The following is a 20,435-nucleotide window of genomic DNA, read 5'->3' on the forward strand; positions in this document are numbered from 1 at the left end:
TGACGTTGATGTTCATCCCTTGATCATTAAGGTCCCTTAGCCGCCTCTTACGACATCCATAAAAACCCGAGAGAGGTGGCCTATTCTAAATCGGGCCCACACGCCAATTTACATATAGAGTTATTTGCGACATCTATTGTTAAGTATGACCGTAGTCTGTGCCCATGTCACCGTGTATCATCTTCAACTAAATACTACATCCGCCAGGGTATCCGATTTGAAAGCGGTTTACAAGATCCGATCCGGTTACAGGCGAATCTTAATGAGATTAGTACCGATTATACAGTACGGGGCTCGCTCCTCGCGACGCTGTTCACATTTACACAATGAACCTCCTCTGTGGATATGTAATATGACATTTTAGGTGTACTGGCAAGGCGCGAATACTGAATCATTTAAATTGAATTTTGATATGATTCTAGAAAGAACGTTTAAATATCGCAAAATTAGTTAAAATTTAAATGCTGGATTTTTGCATGAACTATTTTTCCTTGGCATGCCTTTTGAAAGTTTATGCGTTACATCTATTCATAATTCCATACACTTCCAGTCCACTTGAAGTCTTAATCAAGTGAGAGACAAGCCTTCTGTGGTTTTTATTTCTACTCTATCAAAAAGTAATTAATTTCTAATGGACTATGAATATCCTAATTACGACTAATCAGTTATTTAGTCTTTCTAGTTGTTTATAAAGCAGTTTCAGGCTTTTTAGCCAAGAAAAGTTGACTCTTACTCCATTTTCCCAAGGAACGTTTAATTTTTTATCAAATTCAGTTTACGATTAAAATTGCTTACGTAATGAAAAAGTTATAAAAATAAGTCTCATATCAGATACTATGTGTCTACTGTTGATTTTCGGCTTATCTTTGAGGGTTGGCAGTAGTTGCTACGCTTGGCAGACGGGTAGGCAATCACAGTTAGGGTTTGGTGATGTTTAAAGAGGGATGTCGATTTAAATAAAGAAGTTTGCAATACAGTAATTGTTGAAAAAAGTTGTTATCTAAAGCAGACGATTTGTTATCATTGCTTTTAATCATAAAAATAAAGAATAAAGAGTACCTATTGATTATTGAGTTCCCTGTCGAGGGATTTTCAAGAGACTGTAGCATATTCAAATAATGGGGTAAAGAGGTTTTTTCAGGGTAGTCAACATGCATGTAATTTCCCTGGTATTGTAGGGTTTAAATAGACTATGGCAACTTCAAGTAGGTCGTACGCTTGTTTGCAAAAATTATGGTTTGACCACAATTTAAGAAGTTTAATAATTTAGTCCACAGCAGTTAAAAAATCCCGACTGACTATACTTAATATGGTAAAATGACTGACGCATTGAGGGTATATAATTCATTACAGCGTTAATCATTAAGTGGGAGCCTTTGAAATATTCGAATCACAGCGTTGCGACGCGCCGCCTCGGAAATGCTGTATGGAATAATTGCGAGCACGGCGAATGTTTTCCATCGCATAAAATCCGCCAATTGCTTCGTTAATAGAATTCTAATTTTGTTGTTGAATTGAAATATAGTAATTTAATTTACAATAAATATATTTTTCTCAAACATGCTTGGAAATATGAGCATTATTTTGACAATCTTCTTCGAGATAAATCAAAATTGCCGTACTGGCCAGATACATGCGGGCAGCGGCCGGTAAAAGTTGTATGAAAATCCATATCTGTCGTGTTTTGCGGCCAGATAAATTACTATGTAAACTCATACCTGTCCTGTTATTTAAAAATGAAATGACCTTTTACTTCGAAACATAACTAATAAAAGGTTTTATTTGAATATCAAACTGGCTTGCAAATCGAAAGCTGTTTATTAAAAAAAACCAAGGAACATTATGGCGCATGAAAAATTATCATTGTTCGTTATTCGTCATAGAAATCAAAAAGTAAAATTGTGTTTTTGATTTCCGCGCATTGTTTGAGAAAAGTACTATACAAGCCTTGGCCACAACTAGGCATTGATGGACTCCGGTATGTGTGCTTCGACTGCACCTCGGCCCACATTTGCATGTTCGTCCATTAACGAAAAGGTTAAAAAAGAATATGCTCTTTTCTTGAAGGTAATGTTGTCGTATTAGTTCGGAAATACTGCTGCTGGAAGTTGATTCCAAAGAGTGGTTGTGCATGGAAGAAAATACCTTGATAAACGCACGGTGGAGGACCGCCACTCGTCCAGATGGTTGGGATGAAATTTTAGTTTATGGCGGGTAGAATAACTATAAACATATGATAATAATTCACTGAGCCGTGACTTGATGGGGTTTCATTATATCGACTATAGTAAATAAATACTTGTACATTTAAAACACTTGTATTTAATTTAGTTCAAATATTTAATGATAATACCTATCATGCCGTAAATTCATCGAAGCACAAGCGTTTCTAGAGAATTTGTAGAAGTTGTATTCTGTAGCATTAATTTATTAAAGGAAAGTGCACTCAATACTACAACAACAGACTCTGCTGTCGAATCTGTTCTCTAATTTACCAACCTATTTCAATATTGATTAATAGGTACTTTAGTAATTGACCGTAAATTATCTTATATAAATAGATAGATTTCTTCCAAGAATCAAGCAAAGTAGCATCTGTATTAGGGTATTGTTTTATGTACTCTTATTCATTGCAATGTACAGTGTACATAGTGCTAACACATAAGTTTTTACAACAACTTGCAATGACAATTGACACATAGAATTGTACCTTCAGATTTTTTATACAATTTAAATTGTAAATATATCTAAAATTGCCAATCATCGCCTATAGACCAAAGAAATCATAACACACAACACAATGGAAACTCCTGAGGATTAAGTTAATCTACGGGGCTCGTTGGAAATGAAATGTTTTGATAGACTTAACAAACGTTTTAAAACTTATCCATTTTTAGAAATAATTTGCTAATTCACTATTACGGATAGTGCATACTGAGTCACCGTAGGGTCTATCTGTTCCTAGCACTATCATCAATAGTGGTTAACCTCGGACCTATGGCCGACATTTTCTCGCAAGTTTGACTTAAATATTTGAGGAGTTGTAGAAATATTTATTATTTGTTATGACAATTGTAAATTCTTTGTAAAGTGAACATTCAAATACTAATATGGAGTCTCGGATGTGTAACGTATAGACGGTAAATATTGTTAAGTGTGTGAGAAGTACTTTGAAATTGCATAAAAGATACTTGTACAAAGTATTGCTCAGCTAATTTCAACAAACTTTTTCCAATATTATGCGTATATATCGATAGAATGCCGTTGGAATTCTTTGGCCTACTTACTGTCTGCCGACGCGCTCACTTGTTTCAAGGAACGAGAACAATCACTGAGTTTTTCTTCCGCATTCCTGCCGATTTGCGTGGTGACCGCGATTGTTTCCAAATTCCTTTTCCACAACGTTATTTGCACTATTTAACATAAATTAAAAAATCTCTGTTAAGTATTTATCAAGTATTCGAGTGATGGTGTTGGCAGGCGGCAGGCGGCAGGCGGCAGGCGAGAATTCCTGCCGAGGCGATGAGGTGGCGAAGTGACGCCGAAACGCCTTTTCTGCCTCACTTCGCCACCTCCACCGCCGGGAGCCTTTCGTTTTTAAATAGACGCTGAACGTCGCTTCGCATTTCAAAATTCACTCGGAAACGTCTTTACTACTTCATGTTATGTTTTATGAAATTTTTGCAATAAAAGCGAGAGATATGTGTAAGGGTAAAGGTAAATGGGCTTTGGTATTTGGTTGTCTCTGCCTGATAAGATATAGGACATGAATGATAGATATTATACTACTGAGAGTGTGGGCGTGTATGCATGTATATGTAGTCATCATATATATCAAGTCTACCGGTGAAACAAGTGTCAATGACCATCGTGCTGGTTCGTACTATTTTGTGTTTGAACAAAAGCTGAAATTAGTGGAGCAATCTCAAAATACTCGTAAATACGCGAGTACATACAATTCAATTGATATAATTAAATTTAATGCATAATTTATAATTGTGGACATTAGTGTCTACGTGCGTCGACAATTATGATCATCCTCTTCTCTTAATTCCAATTATATAAAAAAAATATTTTTTTTTTCTTTATTTTTCATATATTTATTATATTTCAGGCGTAATATATCTCATCATATCAGTCTTTAACTGTCCACTGCTGAACATAAGCCTCTCCTTGTAGGGTTTTGCCAGTAGTTGCCACGTGTTGGCAGATTGGTAACTGCAGTTAGGCTGTCGAGATGTTTTAAGAGGGACGCTGCTGCCCATCCTTCGCCTTCTTTTAGTCGCCTCTTACGACACTCACGGGAAAGGAAAGGGTGGCCTATTCTGTTCCAGGACCACACGGCCAATGGTAATATGTCTATCGACATGATATTAAAGGAAATAAAAATATGGAACGATACAACATGTAAGTGGATGTAGGTACTTTATAGATATAATAGTTGTATGAGCGAGTATTTGTCCAGGATACAATACACCGGTGAGGGAAGTGGCTTGTGTCCATTGGTTGGCTTTGTAGAACGGATAGTAGGCATTAATATTAATAAATTGTTAGGAACTGTAAGTCGTAGGTTATTAATCCAGCTGTGGGATAAAAGACGGGTTGCCGGATTTTATTGTTTATTCTTGCTCAAATATCAAAAAATATTTTTTCTCCAAATCGATACGATTTCGTTCACTTACCTTACACACACTTCTGTCTATTTTCATTACGCTTTGCCTTGTAAGTTCTGTTACCCTTTGTTTTTATATTATATCTTCGTTGGCTTTATTTTATTTTACTTATAAACCACTGTATGATTCACAAATATGAACTTGAACTGAGTTTCTTGTCAGTTCTTCTCATCTCGATGTCATTCCGAACTGACGGTAGATTTGATATATCAAAAGAGTCTGGAATAGACCTACATAAATAAAGATATTTTGATTTTTAATTTTTTAATTTGAATTTGAAAATAGACACCCACAGTTCTCCAAGCTCATTTTACTTTTATCCAAGAACTTCATTTTTTCAAAATTCGAAAATATATTTTTTTTTTATAAAAAAATTACGAGAAAAATAGCTGATGGATCAAAGAACGATAACGTTTACCGCTGCCAGGTGGGATTGTTTGCAAAATATTTCGCGTGATTACTGCCGCATGCAGTCTCTGGGGCTATGTAATGTTGTTACAATGAATTGTATTTCTATTGTTCGTCTCAGTAATAGGTATTATAATTATGAAAGTTCGTGAACTTTACTTAATTACGCTTAAACGACTTTGAATAGATTTTAATGTCATTAAGTACAAGGACGGTCCAACTGAATGCGATAACCTCATATTACAATTCATGCAGCACACTCCCGGATTACGTTGATTTTAATTAATAAAAAAAAAAATATATACAACTTAGAATGTCAAACAAGCTGACGGCCCACCTGATGGAATGTGGTAACCGTCGCCTACAGACATGAGCAGTACCATGGACATAACAGAGTATACTGTTTCGCCCATGATACCCCCCCCCATGCGTTGCCATTCCTGAGGGCTCAGTTGTTATTCCTCTGTACCCTGTAAATTGGCGCCATATCCCACCTTTCAAATCGAAACACAGCTATACAAATACAACTGCTTTACGGTTGACACACGAATGGGACAGAGGTACCCAAGCAAACGACACTACATAGTATAAAATAAAGTCGCTGTCGCTGTCTGTCCGTCCCTATGTATGCTTAAATCTTTAAAACCACGCAACGGATCTGAAGCGTTTTTTTTTAATAAATAGAGTGATTCAAGAGGAAGGTTTATATGTATAATACATGCATAATATAGTAGAGAAACACTGATAATTTTTAAGGTTTCTAATGTGATGTGATGTAATGTGCACCTGTGCGAAGCCGGGGCGGGTAGCTAGTTATCAGTAAATTATCTAACAGAAATGGTGTTAGTAAATAAAGATGAGATATTAATCTACAATCTATAGAAATGATCCTCTGAAGTAAGCTCTTAATATTATAAAGGGAAAAGATTTATTTTTAATGGATAAACTGAAAAGCTACTCAACCGATTTATACTTACGGATGGGCAGCAGCATCACTTTTAAAATATCACCAAAAGCCAAACTGCGATTGTCAACCTGCCCGCCAAGGGTGGTAGCTACAATCAAAACCCTTCTTTTTTTTACAACAGGGGGCAAACGAGCATGCGGCTCACCTGATGGTAGGTGACTACCGCCGCCCATGGTCACCCACAACACCTACGGCGTTGCAAGTGTGCTGCCGGCCTTTTAAAAAGGAATATGCTCTTTTTTTGAAGGTTATGATGTCGTATCGGTTCGGAAATACTGCTGCTGGAAGTTGATTCCAAAGAGTGGTTGTGCGTGGGAGAAAGTGCCTTGAAAAACGCACGGTTCCTTCTTATGGGAAGTGCTACTTTCAGCAATGGGCAGTTAATGGCTGATACAACAATAAACTGTATTTCTTGCAAATATAAAATCTAATATGATTTGTTGTAATCGATGATGAAGGTATTTCGTCGTTTTACGTCGCTATGATCTTGTTTAACTTATATGAAGCACCGAGTATACAGTACTGGTGCGATACGGCCTGCGCTCCTTTCGTAGAACCTTTATCGTAGTATTTGAATAGGGCTTGATATCATAAAATCCATTTATAGCTCCGAGTATCTACTAAAAGTTAGAAGTAGGGGCCTGGGGAGGATCATTATCTCGAGTTGGCGCGATCTTGTACCGGGAGCAAACAGTCGTTAATCTAAATCCAATCTAAATTAGAAAGGGTGAATTTTGTTGTAACAACTCGACGACAAACGGACGTACGCGTGAACAACTACCGTTTTCACTAATATTTTATTTTCATGAAATTTAAAGTCATTTTGATGCGACACCGATGTTTGCTTGAAACATGTCATTAGGGCAATTGGGTTTGTATTTACGGAAAATATTTATTTATTATTTATACAAGCTTTTTATTGTACGTTTTTATTTGAAACAAATGACAGGTTATTAAAAATAACAATATATCAGACAGACTTAGACGGATTTAGTCCTTGAAGGGATAATAATACCGGTAAATGGAATGCGTGCGAGGACATGACCTACTATTTTTTTTTATTTATTTATTTACACATACACTAAACAAACTTTTCATTTAAATAATATCATTAATTAAATACAATCGCTCTTTAAGAAATATAATATAAATTATACATGTTACATATAACAAAACAACATAATAATGAAGACTACACAATTATATAATAACATTACTATTTTACTTTGAATTTAGAATAAAAAGAAAAACATATAAGAAACAAAATGAATGTAGCAGTGTTTGTGCAAAGGACCTAACTCAGCATATGTCGCAGTTTCAAATCTGAAGCTACGGCACTGATTTTCAGTAGGCCCTAAATACGTAACTCACGGACACATGCGTACAAGAGATGTTATGTATAAATCTCTCTCTCTTCGTCCTCTTCATTACTGAAGGTCGTGTCCTTGAAAGGTGTCTGTTGCCTCTCTTATGATGTTATTCCATTTTACACGGTCTTCAGCTTCTCGCAGGGCAGCTGCAATCGACAGTCCCGTAACGGCGGTTATCTGGTCCGACCATCGATTAGGCGATCGTCCGCGTGGTCTTTTTCCCTCTATCTTGCCTACAACCATTAGTTTGTCCAGATTGTCGGACTGTCGTCGAGCAATATGATCGAAGTATCCAAGAATCCTCCGATAGCAGACTGTCGAGAGCCTATCTTTTATGCGGAGTCACGTTAGGATAGATATATTTGTGCGCTTTGCTGTCCAGGGAATTTTCAGCATCCTTCGCCAGCACCACATCTCGAGAGCATCAATCTTTTTTCGCTCCTTTGCTCTTATTGTCCATGACTCGACTCCATACAAAAATATCGGGAAAATCAAAGTACGGACTAGTCTCGATAATGTCACTCGGCGTCGTGGGGCTGCTGTTGTTGGTCCGGACAAGGCGCCTCATGACTCGCCGGAGAGTTTACCGTCGGTTGGTCAGAATAGTGTGGTGGATAATGGGCCGTCAGAGATTTCAAGCGAACAGTCATTATTGCATGAAATTCGCTTGTTCAGAGAGGAGATGGCAGCCACGCGATCTCAAATGAGCATTCTTAATGATTCTCTTAATAAACTTACATCTAGAATGGACCAGTGTGATAAGCGTATAGATCATCTTAGTGCTCGTGTCGAATCTCTCGAACGTCAAAGCACTCAGAGAGGTGAGGACAGAAGCACAGAAAAGCTTTTAGGGTCTATAGAACAATTAAAGACAGAACTCAATGATAGAGACCAAGAGTGTTTATTAAACGACATCGAGATTTCGGGCATTATCGAACAGAAGGGTGAAAGTCTGCCTCACATTGTCATGACTATTGCAAGCAAGTTGGGTGTCAAGTTGGTTGACGAGGATCTGGTCAGCGTCATGCGGGTTGGTCCAGTACAGGCGCCGCAGGAGTCGTCGTCATCATCGTCTAAACATTCTCGTCCCCGTCTCATTGTTATTCGACTTGGCCGCAGAGTTCTTCGTGATCAACTGCTTAAAGCTGCTCGCGTACGGAGGGGTGCCACCACATCAGACACCGGTCTGCCCGGGCCACCACAGCGTTTCTATGTTAACGAAAGGTTGACAAGGGTCAATCGTCTCCTGTTTCGACGGACACGGGAACTTGCTGGGCGCTTCAACTGGCGGTTCGTGTGGACCAGCAGTGGTAGAATATTTGTAAGACAAGACCACGGTACGGATGCTCTTCCTCTGCGCATTCGAACTGATCGGGACCTTCTTAGGGTTTTTGGGTCTGACGCAGTTGGCTCAACTCAAATTCAAAACGAATAAGGTAAGTATAAGTCCACTGAAGGTCACTTCATATGTCAATATCGGTATCTATATATCCACAGTATTTTACTTAAACTTTAGTTATGAATTTTATATTATTTATTCCATTTTGTCGGTGTTGTATAGCATACTGAGTAAAATCTATTCAATTTTTATCATAATGTATATACTTTTTATTGTATCATCCATATATTCACATAATCTGAAACAATACAAAATCAATATAACTACTTATTTCATGTATAAACTATTCAGCGTGTATAAATTATTTATTAATTGTTATTTAAATCTGTATTACGTATTACTATTTATTGTATCATTCATGTATTGTTCTAAAAAGATGAATGACCATATTTCATTTTATTTGTATCTTGTTTGCCATGTTAATATGATCTTGTGCGAATCTGCTGCAATCCAGGGGTACTTGAAAATATTTATGTTATATTATATATCCATAGATTACACTATACAACGCACTAAAATCACTTCACTTCTATCTATGGTAACGTCGGCGTCGCCTACTATTGTTCGTTATACTAGCAACATTTACAATGACAGAACTAAGTACGCATGCTTACCTTGTGTTGACTCCTTTGTGGTATTTATTTTTATACATCATACAATTCTTCAATTCAAATAAGTTCATTAAGTTAGGTCTATACAATGCCGGGTCACTCAATACAGCACGAGACGAATTTATAGTTGCAGTGAATCGTTTCAACGCCGACTTCATTGCAATAAATGAAACATGGCTTCGCTCGGGTGAGGAGGGATGTGCGCCCGCCGTCGCCGACTACAGACTGTATAGCTCACCGCGACCGGTAAGCATGCGCGCCGGCCGCGGGGGGGACTAGCCTTCTACGTGAAACGTAATGTGCGTGTGCGCATACTCAAACACCCAGCGGCTAGTATCGAACAGATGTGGTTGTCTACGCGTATTAATTGCTACAATATATTAATCGGTACGGCATATCGTCCTCAATGGATGAACATTGATAATTTTTTGGATGCTATAACGGAAACTGTGACTTATTTTTCTAATTATGACTATACGGTTTTTATGGGAGATTTAAATGTTAATATGCTGAATTTGCATAATAATAATGCACAAAAAATAGTAGAGTTTCTACACTATACTAGCCTCACGCAAATAGTCACTGAGCCAACACACTTGTCAACCGACACTGAAACGCTTATTGACCTAGTGTGTACTAATGCACCGGTCCGCAGTATTTCGAACAATTTTATTAGAGGTTCCTTGGGGCATGCGATGATTAATTTCGAACTCACAATAAAAAAGTGTAAAATGCCAATTAAATATTTTATACATCGACCCATCAGGGATATTAACCTGGAATATTTTAATCTACATTTAAATTCTATAAATTGGGAATACATAAATAGCCTGCCTTGTGTTGACTTGATGGTCGACACTTTTAACTCGATGTTGCTATTCCTTTTTGATGGACATGCTCCTGAAAAAAGGATTAAAATTAATGGCAAACATTCACTACCATGGGTAACCGATACCATCAGACGTATGATTGACTTGCGTAATAAAGCACTGTTAATGTATAGGAGGACAGGATTGGAGGTACACAATAAATATTATAAAGACCTTAAAAATCTCGTTCACAGTAGTATCGATCGGGAAAAGCGAGCTTACTATAATTATCATATAAACTCTCAACAAAGTAATGGTAAAATATTCTGGAAAAAGTTAAAGGAAAATATTTCCGTGGACTCCCCTAAAAGTGATATACTACCGTCCTTTTTCAATAACCCCGACAACATTAATGCACATTTTTTAAATGTACCTGGACCGAATAATGTGTCTTTATCAAAACTCACTTACTATGAGTTTCATAGGTATGGTACAGCTGGTTTTCGATTGCAGCCGGTGTCAGAGAGTGATGTTGCTAGGTATATCTCGGCAATAAAATCTAATGCATTGGGTAGTGATCGGGTGAGTAGAGACATGATACTATTGACTCTTCCTCGTACACTAGCAATTATAACCAACATAATTAATAAATCTATTGTTACGTCTAAAGTTCCTAGTCAATGGAAACATGCATTGGTTACTCCTTTATCCAAAATTAATAATCCTGCCGAGTTTAATGATCTCAGACCAATAAGTATTCTATCCTTTCTGTCCAAAGTCTTGGAGAAAGCCGTTCATACTCAGTTGCTGAAATACGTTGAAACAAACAATATCCTGCCAAAGTATCAGTCAGGATTCCGTAAAGGTAAAAGCACTACCACTGCTTTACTGGATGTTGTAGATAATATTCTTGCTTCACAAGATGTTGGTAATGGTACTATTTTAACTTTACTCGACTACTCTCGCGCTTTTGATTGTTTAAATGTACCTCTTTTGCTTTCAAAGCTGACATATTATGGTTTGGATCGGCACTCTGTGGGATGGTTTCATAGTTACCTTAGCAACCGATACCAATCGGTAAAAATACAAAAGCTGGATGGTTCCTACTCAGTGTCAGAGCCTAAGCTGGTAGACCGTGGAGTACCTCAGGGTTCGATACTTGGGCCACTTCTTTTTATTATTTATTGTGCTGACATTGAAAATGCAATAAACTATTGTAATTTTCATTGTTACGCTGATGATATACAAATTTATATCTCTGGAGCCCCCGCTGCGATTACTGACGCTGCTCATAAACTTAATAAGGACTTGGAGAAAATTGCTGCCTGGTCACAAGAAAATGCATTGGTTATTAATCCCAACAAAACAAAATATATGATTCTTGGATCAACAAAACAAATTACTGACATAATAAATAAAAATATTACAGTAAATATCCTGGATCAGAGTATTGAACGAGTGGAAGAAGCGCGAAACTTGGGGATTATTTTTGACAGTCGGCTGCGATTTGAAAGGCATATATTAAATGTAGTACAACAATGTTTTTATCGCCTTAAGGTCTTATATAAAATTCGTAATTTATTATCGGAAAAAGTTCGTATTACACTATGCGAATCATTAATCTTATCCAAATTTAATTATGGAGACATTGTGTATGGACCACGACTATTGGCCAGAACTCAACGCCTGACTCAGAGAGTGCAAAATGCATGTTGTCGTTTTTGCTTTAATATTCCCCCCCGAAGCCATATTAGTCCCTATTTAAATAATGCTTCAATTTTGAATATGGAATCGCGAAGACAGTTACATCTGGCTAGTCTATTGTTCGATGTAATAAAAAGTGAACAGCCAGTTTATCTCTTTGAAAAGCTAAATTTCTCTTCACGTATGTATGGATACAGATTCATTTGTTCGAAATTATCATTTCAAGCACACAGAACTGTGGCATTTACTGGCAGCTTCCGCTACCAAGCAACAAAATGTTGGAACAACATCCCGCCACCATTTAGGCATCTGACTACCGTACAAAGTTTTAAAAAACATCACAAAGAATACTTATTAAAAAAACAAATTTTAGGCATTCCACAGAAATTTCTTGGCTAGCGGTTGCAAACTCATGTAATGATTTTTAATATTTTTTTTTTTTCCATGTTTCTCTTATTAATATTTTCTTTTTTTTTTCGCTTTATCCTTACCACTCAGTTAAAATTATATCAAATTATACTCTTGAACTATTTACATTATTTTTATTATACACACACTGCACAGACAATCACCAAAAATATTACTCTTTTTATTTTGTATTTATTTTATTTATTATTTTCACGTACCCTCAAATGGGTTAAAGCTGAAAATCAGTGTTTTGTTCCTTGAACAATGTTACACGCTGAGCTTCGACCTTTTTGTATTGCTGCAGATCACACATAATAACACAATTATAAATCTTATGTTGTTTTATGTATTGTCTATTCTTATGTACATGTTGTGTGTGATTAGTAACAAACAAATAAACGATCTATCTATCTATCTATCTATCTATCTATCTTATTTTGGTGGCATTTGAGATTTTTCTGTTCTGCCAAATGCAAGTTAATTTGTTCATTGCGGTCTTTGCTATTTGAGTCCTTCTTCTAATTTCTCGCTCGCTTCCTCCTTCGTTGGTCAGGAGAGATCCCAGGTAGACGAACTCACTCACAAACTCCAGATCAGAGAGTTCACCAGTCCTAGATATAAATATAATATGATATATATATATATATATATATATATATATATATAATTATACATATATATATATATATATTATATATATATATATATAATTATACATATATATATATATATTATATATATATATATATATATATAATTATACATATATATATATATATATATATATATATATATATATATATATATATATATATATGTATAAATATATAAGTATAATACATAATATAGTGATAAATATATAAGATAAACACGGGAATAAAGATAAGAGATATACATTAGAAATAGATCCAACGATGAGTATTAGTAATATTTATGTATTTTTAAAAAAATTCATACCAGTGTAATTATGAGATGAAAATATGTACAAAATCGTAAGTTGACTCTCGTTTCGACTCACTTTAGTTTGAACCCTTCGACAAAGACCAGCTATGAGAATTGTCCATGATCCCAGGCTTATAAGCAGTGTCGAAGTTAAGTCTTAGGAGAGATTTTGCCTCACTCTGGGTGTTCTACCGTTTGTACAATGGACTGTGCTCAAAGGAATCGTGTAATATGATGCCCAAGCCTATTTTCTACCGTTGAACAGCTCGCAATCGACAGGGAGTATATCCCCATATCTTAGAGCTTAGACGGTTGCATACAGCGCGGTTTCGTAAAAGTTTCCTCCTACCAACGCTCAGGTCATAAAATGAATTCCCTGTTGAGGTTTTTCCAGGAGACTACAGCATGGAGTTCTTCAAAAAAAGGGTAAAGAGGTTTCTTCAGGGTCGGCAAAGCGCGCGTAATACCTCTGGTATTGCAGGCGTTCATAGGCTACGGTAACCGCTTTCCATTCGGTGGGCCGTATGCTTGTTTGCCATCTTAGTTGTATAAAAAAGGGCGAATTATCATATTTTTCTAAATTGATTTGTTTGATATTCTATATCGAAAACTAGGCAATTACGATTTATTCTTAATTATATTAATTATTTATGAATTGTTATCTCCTACTTCGTTATTACCAACAACCAGTGTACTCGTATGTGAAATATTAGCAACGTTACAAAACGAATTCCGTAGGTGACCCGCCCGTGCCCTGCGCCCCCTGCCGGCAGGGCTGCCAGTGACGGCTTTCATATCAGAATGGATGGGATTCAATTAACACGACTCATTTTATAAAAGCGAATGTTTTCGCTCGTACCGCTCGAGTGCGGGGCACCCGGGCGCGCCGCTCCCATGTAACAAACCGTTGTGAACAATCGCCAGTTATGGTGTGTATACTTTACATTTTATTACCAATGAACGTACCAACGGTTATTGTAATCATCAGGTGCGCTCTGACAATACAAATATTAACTTTAAGTAAATAAAAGTAGTCAAAGTTGAAGTGAAATTTAACAGGTGGATTAATATTTTATTTATTTATTTATTCATTAGTACAAATATGTGTACTTGGTGCACTTAATGCTAAAAGCATTCTCTCCCAGTCAACCATAGGGAAGTGTCAGAATACTCGAATGCGGTACTAGTAATTATTGATATACATACATATATCACAAATAATAAAAAAATAAAACAATTCTTAATAAAGCACAATGGTATTGGTAATCTAATACCATTGTGTTTTACAAGTAAAATTAAACATTATCCCCAAAGAAACTTGGATTGAAAAACGGTAAAAAAAATTAAGCCCCCCATATTACGCTCTCCCCCCGTATGGCACGTCCAACTGTCAAATTAATACGAGAGGCTTAATTTTTTTTTGTCATTTTCCGCCTATATTTCGTTGGGGGAAAATGTTCAGATTCACTGGTAGAACAATTCTTTTAAAAGAATATTATATTTATGATTATATTAATGATTTTGATTTCAGTATTATATAATTAATTTTAGTTATGATCGTTATGATCGTTACTGGATAGTGGTCATTTATAATGTATCTATGTAGTTTATTACTTTTTTCTTTATCGGAGGAACAGAGATGTAGTATATTATGTTCTCGTACTGGCCACTAATAAAATTTCAAGTACTGGCCGGTAATAATTTGTTCTATTTATTCTTTCTGTGAGTAAATTAGTGTTAAAACAATTTGTTTTTCGAACAAGAAGAATACATTTAAGTGAGCATTTGAACACTTACTTGAAAGAATGCTAATTATTTTAATTTATCTAAGTATGTGAAGAAAGAGTTCTGAAGAATATTCAATCGATATCGCATAATGTAGAATAAGCGAACTAGATAAAACTGTTAAAAAATAAACTTTAATTACACACATTTAAACATGCACATTTATGTTACTGCATAATATGGCAGTGATAGTCATATTTCATAACTGAAGACCTTGATGTTGACAGGGTCGGTAAAGTTTGAGTGATGTCTCTGGTATTGCAAGCAATTGTTTGCTACAATGACCGCTTACCATCAGGCGGACCGTATAATTGACTATTAACCTCATTGCATAAAAACTTAATGGCTTAATATCAATCCACTTCAAGAATTATTAAGAAGAAATATTTTTAGAAGCTCAAATAATAGTCGCTATATAAAAGCAAATAATTTCAATTTACTTAACTACTAAATGAACAGAAATATTCTTTGGAAAGAAATATTTTCCATCAAGACTAAAAGCAATTCTGTTGAATAATTAGTTTACGGGCGAAGTTAATCCTTATTTATCTACCAAAAGGCAATAAGGCAAAATAATGAACAAGAACCTAATTGATGACCTTAAATTTTACATTTCAATAACATAAGACATAAGACAGTTCTCACTCCATAACACGGTTTCGAAGTAGTTACAAATACAAGCCAGCTGAAACGCTTTGATACATTACTTTATAAGGTTAGCAAAACAACACATCCAAAACATTTCACAAATTGTCACACGGCAAAACTGTTAGTGAGAAATTGTAGCAATAAAAACAACCAGTAAACCGGGGCGCCGGCGACGGTACGGATGTTATAAAGCTGTTAGTTTCATAAACAAACGATGGCACGCGACAAAACTCACTAATGTTCAGCGGGTCGTCGTCGGCGAACATTCGCTGGTAGATCTCGTCGCAATCTGCACGAACACCATTATATTATCCATATTATTATCTATGCATACAATTGACTCAATGGTAAACAAGCTTGGATTTACACCAAAACTAGTTATAACCTGTAGTTTTGCTCGCTTACGTTAATAGCAGTATTTTATTTGTTATTTACATAGGTTATATTCTAGTTGAATATCAAAATTCGGTTCAGTTGCTTATATGTAATTTTTTTATCTTTTTTATTTAGAAACTTTTATCCTATAAGGATATGTTAGCCTCATCATACCCTAATCTTAAAAAATACCTCACATACATAAAACATATGTAATGTTATATGTAATTTATTAACATAGTTAACATTTGTATTATGTTGGAAGGATATAAACTGCAGATTAAAAAGAGATCCTGATAGACTTGTACTAACAGAAATACCAAGATCAGACAAATATAAAAGAAACTGCCTTACTATGTGCGTTCATATGTATAATAAAATTCCAAATGAATTTAAGGATTTGAATATTTACAATTTGATTTGAATTGATACTGTTATACCAGAGGAAGACTTTGTACAAAAGTCGATTGCTTGGGTACCTCTGTCCCATTCGTGTTTCAATCGTGAAGCAGCTGTGTTTGCATGGCTGTGTTTCGGTTTGAACGGTGGGTAATGGCGTGAATTTACTGGGTACACAGGAATAACACCTGAGTCCTCAGGAATGGCAACGCATGGGAGGTATCATGGGTGCAACAGTATACTCTGTTATGTCCATGGTACTGCTCATGTCTATAGGCGACGGTTACCACTTTTCATCAGGTGGGTGGTCAGCTTGTTTGCCATTCTAAGTTGTATAAAAAAAAACCTATTATAAATATTTTTGTTTTTTTTTTTTTTTTATAAAGCGCTGTAGTTTGTTTAAATAAATAAACAAATAAAATTCGTTATTGTATAGGTCATCTCATAGATAAGGCCTTTGATAAAAATTGTTCTGGAATGGCACGGCTTATTAATTATATTTTTAAACGGCTATCTTTTGATAGGCAGGAGGTTATCGATTCGTTTGAATTTTTTACCAGTATGTTTCACGATTACGCCATTAAGACTGAATCAGTTTTCACAATTCTCGTAAAAATTATAACTTTTATGTAAGAATTATTATAGTATTTATTAAAAACGTAATATAAGCATAAATTAAGAATATTTTCATGGAAAAATGATATTTCTAACTAGCTGTTGCCCGCGACGTTGTCTGCGTGGTATTTGTTAATCTTGTTTAGTTATGTATCGGTGTATGCACCTACTGATTTATTATGTTTGGGAATACTGGACCAAAATTAACAAAAGACGTGTCGTGCTCGCTCTTTGCCTTAAGTTAAAATGACTTTACTTAAGTAGATTGTGTACTAAGTTATATAAGTTGCTGTAGTTTTTTAACTATCCCACGGGAACTCTTTAATTTTCCGTGATTAAAAGTATTTAAAATTATTAAAATGGTGAACGGAGATGTAAGGCATCACTGTGCAAAATTGTAATTAAATCGGTCCAACAGTTGCAGAGATAAGCAGACAAACATAGAAACAAAAAAATTGAAACAATCTATTTCTCTTTTGACATCCTTCTGATTCGGTTTTTAGCGTTTCTTTCTATGTACAGACATTCGACCTCTACAGATTTACTGGTATGTATAGATTCAATGACTATCTATTGATATGGCTTATATTGCCAATAAGATTGATAAATGAATACTATTCTGGTTTACTTAGCTTATCCTATTTAAGAGCTGCGCTCTTGTCGGTGGAGCTCTTGCCACTCACTACGATTTTCAGCGAGTCTCTTCACCTCTTGATACGACACGACACCAACTCGTTCCTTGATCTGCCTGATGTAACTATGTCTCGGTCTCCCTCTCCCCCTCCTTCCTTCTATCTTACCTTCTATTATAATGTTCATAAGTTTGTCGTGTCGTATCAAGTGTCGTAACATTTTTCCCCTTCTGCCCTCGATAGTCCTAATAATTTGTCTTTTTTCCTTAACCCTAAGCAGGACCTCCTCATTGCTAATTCGATCCCTCCAGCTAATTTTCTCCATCCTTCTCCAGCACCACATATCTTCTGGTTTACTAGCAAATAATATAAACAGCTAGAGATAAAAACAATTATGGAACATACTGTCCAATTGCAAGTGCCAGATACGAGTACATTGTAATTGTGTTGACAGTCGTAATTCCAACAATAACAGAACCATTGCGCCCGGTACGCCGCCAGACAGCGCCGCCTTTATGTTATTTGAAATGATAATTTCTAATTTGAATTGTTGAACTATGTAAATAATGGAATCCACTCCTTAGTTTCTTGATTAACATATTCATTGGTTCTTATAGCTCGAGATTTTCTTTGATGGTGAAAGGAATTAATTTGGAATAATATGTTCTAGGAAGTCTATTATATATATCGGATGTAATTTGAGCATTAACCAGAATTATGGGCATACCGCGTACGTTTCTATAGTATGAGCAGAAATAACATTTGTATGAATGTAATATTTTAAGCAACTCCTAAAAGGGCATAGCACTCAATTCGTTGATATGTTTTTTTTATTATGTCGCGCAGTATATTCGGTATTTCTAAATCGCTATTTCTTTTTGTGTTCGATACGGAGTTGGGTGGTATGAAATAAATTTTATTATGATTGAAGATGCTGTTTTTTTTTTTTGTAAAACAAATTACAAGGTTAAAGCTTGAGGCGTGTTTGATTTTGTTTCTGTAAAAGTATAGGTTATATTTTAGATGTTCTATATGTAATATGTATATAGTTATTCTGTTTTGTGTATATACAGGTATTAAGTATATAGAGTACAGTTATCAACATTAGACGCCATCGCCATCTAGTGAGGAAATAATTTATGTAATGGGAGCTATAAGCGGGATGGGGTACACGACGCAAACAAATTGTCGCATTATTGTATACACGCGTGCTGCTTTAAAATATACTGCACGTAACTAGTATTCGCAATTTATTGCTACCATTACAATATTTTGTTATTCAGACGATAAATTATAATGGGTTGAATTGATATGAAACGATCTCAATTTGTAAAATGCTGGCGCCCGTCCAACTGAGCCGTACGCCTCCAGCTGAACGGACGCAACGAGAATTGCATTACCCGAGAGCTGGCGAACTACCGAAACATTCGTATTCTTTCAGCAAGTGGTCGCCAATGATATTACGCGCCGGCTTCCTGGGGCCCGTTTGGACGACGATATTGTTATCGTATCATCGGAACGGTAATATTTTGCTATCGGTTACAATAAGCCCGTATACGCGTTCGGTCCGTTTATTTAGACAAACACAATCGGGCCCGTGATGAATTCGATTGCGGGCGAGTGCGGGCGAGATGCGGCGGCCGGCGGCGGCGGGCGCGGAGCGGAGCGGACGCCATCCGCTTTTATCTCTGGATTTACAACAAATTGCTGTTTTGGGTGTGCGAGCCACCCGATTAATTCAAAGCACGCCCATCCGCTCCAATAAATATGTTAAAATGTTCCGTGACAATGGTTCGGTGCCGATTCCGCATCGCATTTTCGAGTTGCCATTTGCCGGAATTGTTCACCCCGCGCCGCTCTCATCGCTGAAATGCGGGATGGAATGGAAGGTAAATATTGTTACGTCAACGTGGTCGGTGCGGGCTATCGCTAAACACTGTCTTTGCGCCCGTCTGTCCATCGCGACGTCTGTCCGGCACGTGCTGTTTCGCAAACCGCAGGACGCAATCGTGTTTAATTGATGCGATTGGTTCATTCAATAGACACTGTTTTTCTTTATATTAGTATTTTTTATTCAATCTTTTATCAAGAGTGCTGTATGTATATCCAAATGGATACACGTTCCTGTACAACCAATCAATAGTTTATTTTCGAAGTGATCTGCTTTAGATTACGAGTATGTATTTGGTATATCAAAGCTTTATCATATGTAAGGCAGAGTCCTGAGGGCAATCCCTTACATGGATGAATTTAGGCATTTGAAGTAATTTTAGCCCGAAGGTTACAATACTAACACACGGGAAGCGCTATCAAAGGATCGCAATATGTATTTTCTGGATCATTGAAGTTGTAACTGAAGTACTAGAGTACAGTACGAATTAAGCACGCGATGAGGATAATCTGTCTACGGATTATAAAACAGCCTTTGTTGATCTTTAGAAAAGAATAAATAAAAAATGCAAATTTATTTCTTCATTTGTAATATCAACAAATGTGCAAAGACGAATACAAAGTCCACCTTTGTGTGTGTATAGAGATAGCTACATTGAATCAATATCCACATTATTTCCTGTTCTTCCACAAGTCTTACGTCGATTGAATTACTTAGATTAGCCATGATAATGTGCGATATTGAATCGCAATTTTGGTAAAGCATTTGCAAGACAAAATATAACTATGGTATACCCTGT

General features: G+C 36.1%; 1 protein-coding gene and 1 long non-coding RNA gene across 6 annotated transcripts in view; both read right to left on the reverse strand.

Annotated features, from left to right (window-relative positions):
• LOC113517735 (zwei Ig domain protein zig-8-like) overlaps window positions 1–20,435 on the reverse strand; it is a 627,640-nt gene that overhangs the window by 61,504 nt on the left and 545,701 nt on the right. For 3 of the 5 annotated variants that reach the window (XM_052892942.1, XM_052892941.1, XM_052892940.1), the window contains exon 5: window positions 15,960–16,013. The exons of the other annotated variants lie outside the window; for them this stretch is intronic. In XM_052892942.1, coding sequence (XP_052748902.1) covers window positions 15,960–16,013 — 54 coding nt within the window. The remainder of the gene's footprint in view (window positions 1–15,959; window positions 16,014–20,435) is intronic. 5 annotated transcript variants of the gene reach the window in all.
• On the reverse strand, window positions 8,297–11,079 carry LOC128200229 (uncharacterized). The gene is made up of 2 exons (XR_008252626.1): window positions 9,432–11,079; window positions 8,297–9,055 (listed from the first exon to the last, which is right to left on the reverse strand). It is a non-coding gene; the product is annotated as an uncharacterized LOC128200229 (long non-coding RNA).

This window comes from Galleria mellonella, unplaced genomic scaffold (genome assembly GCF_026898425.1).
Source record: "Galleria mellonella isolate WM207_F2 unplaced genomic scaffold, CSIRO_AGI_GalMel_v1 utg171, whole genome shotgun sequence".
Classification (NCBI taxonomy): domain Eukaryota; kingdom Metazoa; phylum Arthropoda; class Insecta; order Lepidoptera; family Pyralidae; genus Galleria; species Galleria mellonella.